Source organism: Salvelinus alpinus, chromosome 29, assembly GCF_045679555.1.
Source record: "Salvelinus alpinus chromosome 29, SLU_Salpinus.1, whole genome shotgun sequence".
In the NCBI taxonomy this organism is placed as follows: domain Eukaryota; kingdom Metazoa; phylum Chordata; class Actinopteri; order Salmoniformes; family Salmonidae; genus Salvelinus; species Salvelinus alpinus.
In genome coordinates this window covers 33,677,592-33,690,394 of record NC_092114.1, presented here as the reverse complement: position 1 = coordinate 33,690,394, position 12,803 = coordinate 33,677,592, and the positions used below count along the sequence as shown (strand labels likewise).

The 12,803-nt window shown below is 47.1% G+C and overlaps 1 protein-coding gene across 2 annotated transcripts in view; it reads right to left on the bottom strand.

Moving 5' to 3' along the window:
• Positions 1-902: 902 nt before the first annotated feature.
• LOC139558538 (protein Jumonji-like) overlaps positions 903-12,803 on the bottom strand; it is a 93,952-nt gene continuing 82,051 nt past the window's right edge. For both annotated transcript variants that reach the window (XM_071373711.1, XM_071373712.1), the window contains 9 exons: positions 11,843-11,935; positions 11,619-11,737; positions 10,515-10,585; positions 10,043-10,157; positions 6,945-7,233; positions 6,392-6,522; positions 5,963-6,146; positions 3,962-4,069; positions 903-3,394 (listed from right to left, as the gene is read on the bottom strand). In XM_071373711.1, coding sequence (XP_071229812.1) covers positions 3,215-3,394; positions 3,962-4,069; positions 5,963-6,146; positions 6,392-6,522; positions 6,945-7,233; positions 10,043-10,157; positions 10,515-10,585; positions 11,619-11,737; positions 11,843-11,935 — 1,290 coding nt within the window. In that variant the 3' untranslated portion in view covers positions 903-3,214. The remainder of the gene's footprint in view (positions 3,395-3,961; positions 4,070-5,962; positions 6,147-6,391; positions 6,523-6,944; positions 7,234-10,042; positions 10,158-10,514; positions 10,586-11,618; positions 11,738-11,842; positions 11,936-12,803) is intronic.

The window sequence follows — 12,803 nt, the reverse complement described above, 5'->3', positions numbered from 1 at the left end:
GATTTATAACCCCCCCCCCGAACAGCCTCAATTCGTTGGGACATGGACTCTACAATGTGTCGAATGCATTTCATAGGGATGCTGGTTCGTGTCAAATTGGCTGGACCATTCTTGATACACACACGAAACTGTTGAGCGTGAAAAATCCAGCAGTGTTGCTGTTCTTGACACAAACCGGTGAGCCTGGCAACTATTACAATACCTAGTTCAAAAGCACTGAAATGTTTTGTCTTGCCCATTCAACCTCAACGGCACACATGCACAATTCATGTCTCAATTGTCTCAAGGCTTAAAAATCCTTCTTTAACCCGTCTCCTCCCCTTCATATACGCTGATTGAAGTGGATTTAACAAGTGACATCAATAAGGGATCATAGCTTTCACCTCGTCAGTCTAATGGAAAGAATAGGTGTTTAGAATGACTTGTAAACTGTGTAACATGATTATATAGAATCATATCATACAGCAAAAGGCCTGCTAATGGAGTAGTAGCTCACAGGTGTGGGTGAATAGCAGGTTATTGCAGAGTGAGATGGGGACTAAGCAGCCTCTCGGTCTGGTGGGGTCTTACAGCGTTGGTTTCATTCCTTTTGTTATGGCATGCCTTTTAGATTTTCCCTTTTTCTATATTATTTGTCACCATTTGAACTTCAATGAGCTGGTTGGGCTGGCTTACTAGAGTCGGGACAGAACTCATCCTGGACCCTGGTAAGTATGCAGGTACATTACAGACAACATCGGTCCGCTTACTCTTTAGTTTCATACTGGATGCATTTATATCAAGTTATGGACCAATTAGTCAGGCTTGGCCCCTGGACATGGACAGTAGACTTATTTGTAGAATGGTTAGTCAGTTGCGTAACATGACATGTTCAGAACAACAAAGACAGACATACACACAGGTTCAAAAGAAAAGACAGTGAATTGTCTGTACGTTTTTATTAAACTTTTAGTACAAACTGCAAAAAGTAAAAAAACTGGCAATATAACCAACATGAAATCTTTCCAAATGGAAGGAAAGCTGGAGACGCATCGCTAATAAATTAACTTGCCAGACCATGAGCAATAGTTTATACTGTAGAAAAAGAAAATGCAAAAAAAAAAAAAAGAATCTGAATAAAATACATTGTAAGGCCATAAAAACTTGACAACCACTTTCTGTGGAAAACACCCAACTTGGTTTTCATTAAATACTCCTAAAACAGTTCAGTCTTCTGTAAAGGACAACAACCAACAAACTGGATAATAGGATCACCTTGTCAGCCACCACTGGCAAGCTCAGTGCAACATGAGGAGCTACTACATTGTTGAATTTTCAGTAATGAAAATTTAAAACCATTTTTTTTGTGAACATATTTTCCCTTTTCTTTAAAAAAGTAAAGCTAAAAAATAAAAATAAAATAGGGGGCCATTGCTACTCCATATCTTTCTCACTGATGTAAGCAGCACTTAAATGTATATACGTAACCAGAGCAACCCTGTAAGCATCAAACACACACATGAAGAAACTGAAACGTAAGGCTTTTTCTTCATCAAGCACTTCCTCCCTTGCTTCCACTAATACCTTTAGAGGCATCATTCCTTCCTTCACCCCAGAAAAGGCTCAAGTATTTAAAGACATTTACAGGATTATGTACAAAAGTTTATGTTTTTGTGTTGGACTTACTCCTAAAATCATACATAATACATCTGAAAAAGGGAAAATGCAAAAGCAAAAAAAAGAACATGGATTTCCATATTTCACATTTTACACCCTTTGACTAGTGGTTCTACGCGCACATCAGAACGCATACACAAGAAAAATATAAAATAATAATAAAATAATTAATGTTTACTGGTACAGCTGAAACAATAGGACTGGAAGAATGGAATGTTAACATGATTGCACATCTAGAAGAGGAAAGCCTAGAACCCTAACCCTGTGGGAGAGGAGAGCCTAGAACCCTAACCCTGTGGGAGAGGAGAGCCTAGAACCCTAACTTAACCCTATGGGAGAGGAGAGCCTAGAACCCTAATTTAACCCTGCGGGAGAGGAGAGCCTAGAACCCTAACCTAACCCTGTGGGACATGAAAACCTTGAACCTCATCCCTGTGGGAGAGGAGAGTAGAGGCTACCGCCCTGTGGGAGAGGAGAGTAGAGGCTACCGCCCTGTGGGAGAGGAGAGTAGAGGCTACCGCCCTGTGGGAGAGGAGAGTAGAGGCTACCGCCCTGTGGGAGAGGAGAGTAGAGGCTACCGCCCTGTGGGAGAGGAGAGTAGAGGCTACCGCCCTGTGGGAGAGGAGGCTAGTAGTTAGCCAGCACCTCACCTTTCTTTTGTATTGTTATACAGTAATAATAACCAACAGCACCAAAAACTATGGATCTCCTTGCTGAGTATTAGGCACAGTTTTCACTCGCTAGCAAAGGAGGCCTCCCTTCTACTACGGGCACAGAGACCAACGGCACCCAGGTCTGTATTTCTGACGTACAGCCACAGCACCTAGGTCTGTGTTTCTGACATACGGCACACCAGGCTGTATTTCTGACATACAGCCACGGCACCGCTAGTTCCACAGCCACCAAGGAACAAACCGACAAAATAAACACAGAAGACTAAAATCAAAGCTAAAATCCAAAATAAAAACAAGCAAGCCAAAACACATCTGCCTTTCAAGTTTTACCTGGCGTGGGTTAGGGCGCAACAGACCCTAAACAACAGGAGCTGCTGCAGGTAAAAGAGGAGAATATAAACAACTCATCTTCAAAAACTGAAGACGAGAGCAAACTTTGGGTTCTACTTTCAATAAAAAGGAAAAAAGGAGCACCTTCTCCGTTCGTCCCTTTGTTCACAGTTGAGTGACAGGTGGCGATGGGTGTGACTGCAGTGTGGATAGGGAAGACCAATCTGACCCTCTCCTCAAAAAGTGTCGAGGGGGGCAGTGCAAGGGGCACAACATTTACCGGTGAACTTTTCAATTAATGCTAAGGATGACATCAACTAACCCCCCCCCCAAAAAAATTAACTGAAATAGTTTTTTCTGTGCTAGTGCAAAAAAATACAGTTTGCTTTCACAAGTTTGCCATACTAAGGGGGGGGGGGTAGTTTGTCATGGTAAGGGGCATAGGTAGGGGAGATTTGGGGCATTAAAAGTTGGAAATATTTTTTCTTTCTTTAAAAAGGACAACAGTGATTCGCCAAACTAAGATGGAGGGGCAGTGGGGGGTGTTAACGTCCTTATGAGACGGCTGCGGGAGACAGGTGGGAGGAGAGGCGGGACAGGGACACTTCCACGGTGGCTCTCTTCCGGGGACCGCGTTTGGGTGGTGGTTTAAAGGGGCTCGCAGCATTACATTTCTCAGTCGTCTTCTCCAGGGCCTTGCCACACACCTGCTTCACCAAGCTGTTGATCTGCTCCTGCAGGGGGGTGAAGCATGGGGGACACAGCCAGGGAAGGGAGGAATCAGAGAGAAAACATATGTGTTATATGCATGTTACGTCACTCTACTGTTGAAGGTTCTGAGCAATTCTACTCAGATAAGAACAGGCCATCCCAGCAAACTAAAATCGGTTCTTTGATTGTTCCCAGAACATTCATTAGGATGCCCAAAAGTTCTAATAACACAAAACATGCCAAGGATATTTAATTTAAAACATAAAAAAATAAATATATATTTTCATGTTTTTGGGACGTTATCAACCTAATGTTAGATAAAACCCTAACTAGATTAGGGCTCTATTCAATCCGTATCGCGGAGGTTCAGCGTTAAAGCCCAATTTAAACTTAAAAGGCAATGTTCCCAAGGTGATGGAGACAGCGTTCACGGTAAATGTTGCATGTGACAGCTCAATCGGAAAATGTACTTTACATGTCCATCGCGCAATCTGTAACGCTTCAGCAATATATTCAATAGCGCAATAGTTAAATGGGAACGTTAGCTAATGTCCTGGGAATGTTCCCGGTTTTCTGGGAAGGCATCTTACCTCATCATAACGATACATCATCTTGAGGCCTCTGCAGGACTTGTGATTCTCCACGTATCTCAGAGCACACTCCAGACAGAAGACCACGTTCTCATTCTCCTGGACCACCTGGTGTAGACAACACAACACATATTTTCATGGAGTGGTCAACTCCATTCATCCTCACCCAGCACCAGCGCTAGTTCAACTAATCATAGCACTATTCTCCGTAGCCCAGCCCTAGCACTATTCCCCGTAGCTCAGCCCTAGCACTATTCCCCATAGCCCAGCCCTAGCACTATTCCCCATAGCCCAGCCCTAGCACTATTCCCCGTAGCCCAGCCCTAGCACTATTCCCCGTAGCCCAGCCCTAACCACTATTCCCCGTAGCCCAGCCCTAGTCTCCGTAGCCCAGCCCTAGCACTATTCTCCGTAGTCTAGCCCTAGCACTAGTCTCCATAGCCCAGCCCTAGCACTATTCCCCGTAGCCCAGCCCTAGCACTATTCCCCGTAGCCCAGCCCTAGCACTATTCCCCGTGGCCCAGCCCTAGCACTATTCCCCGTGGCACAGCCCTAGCACTATTTCCCGTGGCCCAGCCCTAGCACTATTCCACGTAGCCTAGCACTAGTCTCCGTGGCCCAGCCCTAGCACTATTCCCCGTAGCCCAGCCCTAGCACTATTCCCCGTAGCCCAGCCCTAGCACTATTCCCCGTAGCCCAGCCCTAGCACTATTCCCCGTAGCTCAGCCCTAGCCCTATTCCCCATAGCCCAGCCCTAGCACTATTCTCCGTAGCCCAGCCCTAGCACTATTCCCCATAGCCCAGCCCTAGTCTCCGTAGCCCAGCCCTAGCACTATTCTCCGTAGTCTAGCCCTAGCACTAGTCTCCATAGCCCAGCCCTAGCACTATTCCCCGTAGCCCAGCTCTAGCACTATTCCCCGTAGCCCAGCCCTAGCACTATTCCCCGTGGCCCAGCCCTAGCACTATTCCCCGTGGCCCAGCCCTAGCACTATTTCCCGTGGCCCAGCCCTAGCACTATTCCACGTAGCCCAGCCCTAGCACTAGTCTCCGTGGCCCAGCCCTAGCACTATTCCCCGTAGCCCAGCCCTAGCACTATTCCCCGTAGCCCAGCCCTAGCACTATTCCCCGTAGCCCAGCCCTAGCACTATTCCCCGTAGCTCAGCCCTAGCACTATTCCCCATAGCCCAGCCCTAGCACTATTCTCCGTAGCCCAGCCCTAGCACTATTCCCCATAGCCCAGCCCTAGCACTATTCCCCGTAGCCCAGCCCTAGCACTATTCCCCGTAGCCCAGCCCTAGCACTAGTCTCCGTAGCCCAGCCCTAGCACTATTCTCCGTAGTCCAGCCCTAGCACTAGTCTCCATAGCCCAGCCCTAGCACTATTCCCCGTGGCCCAGCCCTAGCACTATTCCCCGTAGCCCAGCCCTAGCACTATTCCCCGTCGCCCAGCCCTAGCACTATTCCCCGTGGCCCAGCCCTAGCACTATTTCCCGTGGCCCAGCCCTAGCACTATTCCCCGTAGCCCAGCCCTAGCACTAGTCTCCGTGGCCCAGCCCTAGCACTATTCCCCGTAGCCCAGCCCTAGCACTATTCCCCGTAGCCCAGCCCTAGCACTATTCCCCGTAGCCCAGCCCTAGCACTATTCCCCGTAGCCCAGCCCTAGCACTATTCCCCGTAGCCCAGCCCTAGCACTATTCCCCGTAGCCCAGCCCTAGCACTAGTCTCCGTGGCACAGCCCTAGCACTATTCCCCGTGGCACAGCCCTAGCACTATTCCCCGTAGCCCAGCCCTAGCACTATTCCCCGTAGCCCAGCCCTAGCACTATTCCCCGTAGCCCAGCCCTAGCACTAGTCTCCGTGGCACAGCCCTAGCACTATTCCCCGTGGCACAGCCCTAGCACTATTCCCCGTAGCCCAGCCCTAGCACTATTCCCCGTAGCCCAGCCCTAGCACTATTCCCCGTAGCCCAGCCCTAGCACTATTCCCCGTGGCACAGCTCTCACCATGGACAGGTAGCAGAGGTGTTGGCAGGTCTGGCAGCGTCTCTCTGAGGACTCTAGTGCCAGCCACTTCCTGGGTTTCTTGCGTCCGTCGCCGGGCACCAGGTTGTTGTCGTGTGTTCCGTAGCGGGCAGAAGACAGAAGCCCCGCCTCGTACAGTTCCTGTCGTTGTCTCATCTCTATGTTCCTATTGGAGCAGACAAAGCAACACAACTCAGTGATTCCGAACGCCACAACAGAACTCAACTCAGGGAATAAGCACAGTACAGCAAACAACAGTCAGTACTATTTCAATGTCTTTCGGCCTTGATGTAGACACTAAGCCCATTCATTAAAGCATGGAGTGCATTTGGGGTCTTTGATCATACTGCCATGGCAGCTGACGCTAACAGCATCCATGTTTTGATGTGACCGGTTTCCATAGCTACTCACCTGAGGTCTTTGAGAAGAGCGGAGATTGTTGTCAGAAGGTGTCCGTTCTCGCGTTTGGATTCGGCTGTGGCGATCTGGTAGAGTAACTTCTCCATGGAGAAGGGTTTGGCTATGTGCCGGCATTTAAGGTCCTACAGATGGAAGGCAGAGAGACACTGGGTTAACACAGAACATTGACAGAATATTCTACAGACTTTTGTACCAGCCAGATTAAACTACATTACAGATTACATATGACACTACACTAATCAACAGGAACAAAAATTTGCATAGACTGTACAGCGGGGCTCACCAACCCTGTCCTGGAGAGCTACAAGGTTTCAGCTCCAACCCCAATGAACTAACCTGATTAATCTCATCAGCCAGCTAATTATTAGAATCAGGTGTGCTAAATTAGGGTTGGAGCGAAAACCTACAGGACAGAGTAGCTCTCCAGATACAGGGGTGGGCAGCCCTGTTCTAGAGATACTGTTGTAGACAATGAGCTATATCTCTAAATGGCCACAGGGAGGCAGCAGACAGCAGCAGACAGCAGCTCCAGCTTCAGCCTTACCTTAGAAGCCTCGTATCCCAGGTTCATCCACTGGGGGGTGGCAAAGTGAACGGTTTCCGACACACTGTAGCCACAGCAGACCTTGGACACAAAGGTCCCAGGGAAGCAGACCACAAACTGACCGCTCTGCTGGACGGTGCGGTGGACCTTGATACCCTCTCGACAAAGCACCTCCGGAGAGATCATGATGTTCCTCTCCAGCATCTCCAGCCCGGGAGTCCCGTTGGCCTGCAGCAGTGTGTGAACCACCTTGTCAAGCTTCACCTTCTCTTCAGCAGGAACAGAATACCTGGCAGGGCGAGAGGGGACCACTCAGGCTCATCCAACTGTGTGTGTGTGTGTGTGTGTGTGTGTGTGTGTGTGTGTGTGTGTGTGTGTGTGTGTGTGTGTGTGTGTGTGTGTGTGTGTGTTTGTGTGTGTGTGTGTGTGTGTGTTATGCTGGACATCAACTGTGCAGTGAAACCCCTCAGCTTTGAACAGTCAGAGGAAGGTCTGTGCTTATGCACTGCCTCAAGATGTGCGAGAGAGAAGGTTGACAAAGTGAATGACAGCCTGAGAGGCCGCTTTCCTGTGGGGAAGAGAGTGGTCAGTCCGTCTGTGGTTTCATCTGTCAAATGGAGGATCTTGATTGCATTATAGAATGAGATCTTTTTCACAGACTCACCTGGACAACTAAGTCCTCTGGAACAGCTTGTTCAAGAGCATCCCAAACTAGCACTTCCTGTAACTCTAGGACAGTGTTTCCCAAACGAGGGGGTGCGAGGGGTCGGCTTTAAACTTACTCTTGAAAGTTATAATCGTAGATTTATAATCAAAATTGGGTAGTTCATCATCAGTTCCTCTTATGTTAGTCATTGCATACACTACATGACCAAAAGTATGTGGACACATACTCGTCGAATATCTCATTCCAAAATCATGGGCATAAATATGGAGTTGGTCCCCCCCATGCTGCTATAACAGCTTCCAATCTGGGATTTGCTTCCATTCAGCCACAAGAGCATTAGTGAGGTCGGGTACTGATGTTGGGCGATTAGGCCTGGCTCGCAGCCGGCGTTCCAATTCATCCCAAAGGTGTTCGATGGGGTTGATCTCAGGGCTCTGTGCAAGCCAGTCAAGTTCTTCCACACCGATCTCAACAAACCATTTCTGAATGGACCTCGCTTTGTGCACGGGGCATTGTCATGCTGAAACGAGAAAGGGCCTTCGCCCAAACTGTTGCCACAAAGTTAGAAGCGCAGAATTGTCTAGAATGTCATTGTATGCTGTAGTGTTAAGATTTCCCTTCACTGGAACGAAGGGGCCTAGCCCAAACCATGAAAAACAGCTCCATACCATTATTCCTCCTCCACCAAACTTTACAGTTGGCACTATGGATTTGGGGCAGGTAGAGTTTTCCTCGCATCCGCCAATCCAAGATTCTTCGTTGGACTCTCAGATGGTGGAGCATGATTCATCACTCCAGAGAACGTGTTTCCACTGCTCCAGAGTCCAATGGCGGCGAGCTTTATGCCACTCCAGCAGACGTTTGGTATTGTGCACGGTGATCTTAGGCTTGTGTGCGGCTGCTTGGCCATGGAAACGCATTTTATGAAGCTCCCGAAAAACGTTATTGTGTTGAGGTTGCTTCCAGAGGCAGTTTGGAGTGTTGCAACTGAGGACAGACAATTTTTACATGCTACACGCTTCAGCACTCGGCAGCCCCGTTCTGTGCGCTTGTGTGGCCTACCACTTTGCGGCTGAGCCGTTGTTGCTCCTAGACGTTTCCACTTCACAATAACACTTACAGTCGACTGAGGCAGCTCTAGCAGGGCAGAAATTTGACGAACTGACTTGTTGTAAAGGTGGCATCCAGGCTGTATCACAACCAGCCGTGATTGGGAGTCCCAGAGGGTGGCACGCAATTGGCCCAGGGTCGTCTGGGTTTGGCCGGTGTAGGCCGTCATTGAAAATAAGAATTTGTTCTTAACAGACTTGCCTAGTTAAAATAAGGTTCAATAAATAAAATGACAGTGCCCCTTTGAAAGCCATTCTACTGCCAAGGTTTGTCTATGGAGATTGCATGGCCGTGTGCTCGATTTTATACACCTGTCATCAACGGGTGTGGCTGAAATAGCCAAATCCACTCATTTGAAGCGGTGTCCACATACTTTTGTATATATTGTGTACCTTAGAGAGCTATTTATAACTTAAGAAATGTCCAGATCAACTAGCCCATGTCAGCTAACTTTTTTTAAACTTAGATGTTGTATTCCATAGATACTGTTGTAATTTTTTGGTCACTCAAATATCACAAGAATACACATTAGACATGGCATTAGACATAGAATTGGAAGAAAATTTGCTTTAAAACTACAACATTTTCTTTGCACCCCATGACAAAATGTGTAGAATTGCAGGAAATATGCTTTAAACCTGAAATTCTCTCCACCACCAAGAGGGGTGTGAACAGTTTGTGTCATGAGCGGTTCTTGTGCCCTTAGAAATAGACATTGCGTGTGCTGGACAGGGGGTCCCGAGTGAAAATGTTTGGGAACCCCTGGCCTAATACATGCAGACACACCATGAAAAGATGAGGGGAACATTCATACTTCAAGAGAGCAGGCGGTCAATGATGTTGATTATGACTTGCCTTCATCTCAGGAACCTCCTAGCACATTGCTACTCACCTGTGTCACCACCAATGAGCAGGTAGCATACATGGGGAGGGAGGGGTTGGGCTGGTGGATGTCTACAGCCAATGCCCTTTCTCAACCCCTTCATTACCATTACATTCAAGTTGGGCTAATGCAAAGAGAATAAACATTGCCTTCATAACAGGTCAAATACACAACACACTAATGTCTGTGGCTTCGCTGCCACCCAGTCATTTCTGGGTGGCTTTAAAGAGAGCCACTTTGGCATAAATACATATTTCCAAAAGACTGGCGTGTGTTCAAGGAAGATGGATTTTGATCAGCTAATTACAAGCCTGATCCGAGATGGGTGTTAATTCCATGTCACCTTAGAAAAACCACATATCTTTGTAATGTCCTTGTACAGTACAGATGACCTGTGAGGAGGAAGAGAGACAGAGGTGGTCATGTTGGAATACTTACCAAATGCAGTCAGCACCAGTGTGTAAGTAATCAATGTATGGAAGGCGGTTTTGGTCTCGAGACCAGCATGAGGTAGAAAAGACCATGCCAATGTTCAGCCAGGGAATGGTCACCCCTACGGAGAGACAGAGAAGTCAGTTTTAAAACAGTAGAGACCACAACAGGCCTCACAATGGGAAGATCTCAATACTCCTCGCGTCCTCTCTCCTCAACTCTTTCTCAAAACCCATTGGAGGAACAGGTCACAAGGGAGGGACCTCTGGCATTCTTATCCAATTGGTTTAGGGGAGGAGACGAGGAGTATGCAACTGAGATCTTCCCATTGTCTCCAGCAGAGAGAGGTACCTCAGGGGTGAGGGTTTGTGTGTGAGAGGGGTTGAGGATCAGGGGTGAGGGTTAGAGTGAGGATGAGGGGTTGAGGATCAGGGGTGAGGGTTAGAGTGAGGATGAGGGGTTAGGGTAGAAATCTCACCGGGCACGGCTCCAAGATGCCGCAGAATGGATCCAGAATTATTTGGGAGGACAGTGAGGTTCCATCCATGTCTGAAACGGAGAGTGAACAGTCACTGTCACTGTCAGGTTTAGATGGAGGACACAAACAGTCACTGTCAGGTTTAGATGGAGGACACAAACAGTCACTGTCAGGTTTAGATGGAGGACACAAACAGTCACTGTCACTGTCAGGTTTAGATGGAGGACACAAACAGTCACTGTCAGGTTTAGATGGAGGACACAAACAGTCACTGTCAGGTTTAGATGGAGGACACAAACAGTCACTGTCAGGTTTAGATGGGGGACACAAACAGTCACTGTCAGGGTCAGATGGAGGACACAAACAGTCACTGTCAGGTTTAGATGGAGGACACAAACAGTCACTGTCAGGTTTAGATGGAGGACACAAACAGTCACTGTCAGGTTTAGATGGGGGACACAAACAGTCACTGTCAGGGTCAGATGGAGGACACAAACAGTCACTGTCAGGTTTAGATGGAGGACACAAACAGTCACTGTCAGGTTTAGATGGAGGACACAAACAGTCACTGTCAGGTTTAGATGGGGGACACAAACAGTCACTGTCAGGGTCAGATGGAGGACAGTCATTCCACAGTGGCCAGTCAAGAGATATTGTTGGTCACACTAAATGACGAGCAGCTTATAAAAGCTTCATAAAGCCTTCATAAACACTACACAAAAGTGTTACAAATTTATAACTGTAGGTCATGCTTTATAAAGGGTTCATAAATGTGGCATAACCGCCAATGTCAAATACGACATAACCCACTATATGGCATAAGCACCTCTTAAAATCATTAAATTGAGGCTTCAAAGCATTTATAACCCTGTCATACTGTATCATATTTGACATAGTGGGTTATGTCACATTTGACATTGGTGATTGTCAGTTATGCCAAATTTATGAACCCTTTATAAAAGCATGAGATATGGTTATAGATTAACACATTTATGTAGTGCTTATGAAGGCATTTTGAAGGCTTTATGGAGCCAAACGTAATATAAAGTGGGACCATATTGGGTATTTCTTTGTTTAGTGTGTGATGACATTGGGTCTTCTTACTTAGAAAATGGCTCTGACTTTCCCACGGGGAAGCCACTTCCGTGTGTGTTGGTGTCCACTTTCCCATAATGCACTGCCACATGGCAGTGCCTCTGCTCCACTATCCTCCAGTATTCTTGCTGTCAAGGAAGACAAAAAGGAGAAGTGAGCAGTGATCGATAAAATGTGCACACAAAAAAAAAGAAGCTCCATTTACAGTAGTGACTAAGACATGCCATTCTTACCTCGACTTCAGCAGCACCGGGCTCTTTGTTAAAGCACATGGTCATGGTGTTCCTGGCTATCCTAAAGAAGTTGGTGAGAGATACAGATTTCCCCTGCAACACAAAATGAGCCACGTAGTTCAACTAGCATCAAATAGAGTCAGGTACCCTGTAAAAGCAAATACCAGCCTATGGACGAGCCTTAAAGCGAAACATATAGCCATACACACCAGGGCTTAATTATGCAATGAAAATGAAAGACTGGATGACCTGAGTGTACTGTATGCAAGTCTCTGCAGCTCCATATCTGTGTCCAACGTTTCTGAGCATGACTAGCTAATATGAACCTTCCCTGGGATGCCTCGTCAGATTGGAGGGGCCATGATGGCGTCGATAAAATCTGCCTGCACTGTCTCTGGGTTACTGTAATTGTACTGATCTCACGTCTTATGGGTCTGCTTGTGTTGGGGAGGGAAACGATTGAAATGGAATCCAGACCAGAACAGTGTTTGAGATGTCATGATCACAGACACACAGTGGGCTAGGGTTAGAAACTATATTACATCACACTCAGGGTACCTTACCTCCTCTAACCTGTACCCACGCACATTTACTCAGTACCGGGGCCCCTGTATATAGCCTCGTTATTGTTATGTAATTCTACTGTGTTACTTTGTATTTTTTTTACTTTCTTTTATTTAAAAACTATTTATTGAACTGCATTGCTGGTTAAGGGCTTGTAAGTATGAATTTCACTGTAAGGTCTACACCTGTTATATGTGGCACATGTGACATGATTTGAGAAGAGCAGCAGGGGGAGCGCCTGGGTCAGGAAGCTGCCGTGTGTGTGTGTGTGTGTGTGTGTGTGTGTGTGTGTGTGTGTGTACAGTTGAAGTCAGAAGTTTACATACACCTCAGCCAAATACATTTAAACTCAGTTTTTCACAATTCCTGACATTTAATCCTAAATTCCCTGTCTTAG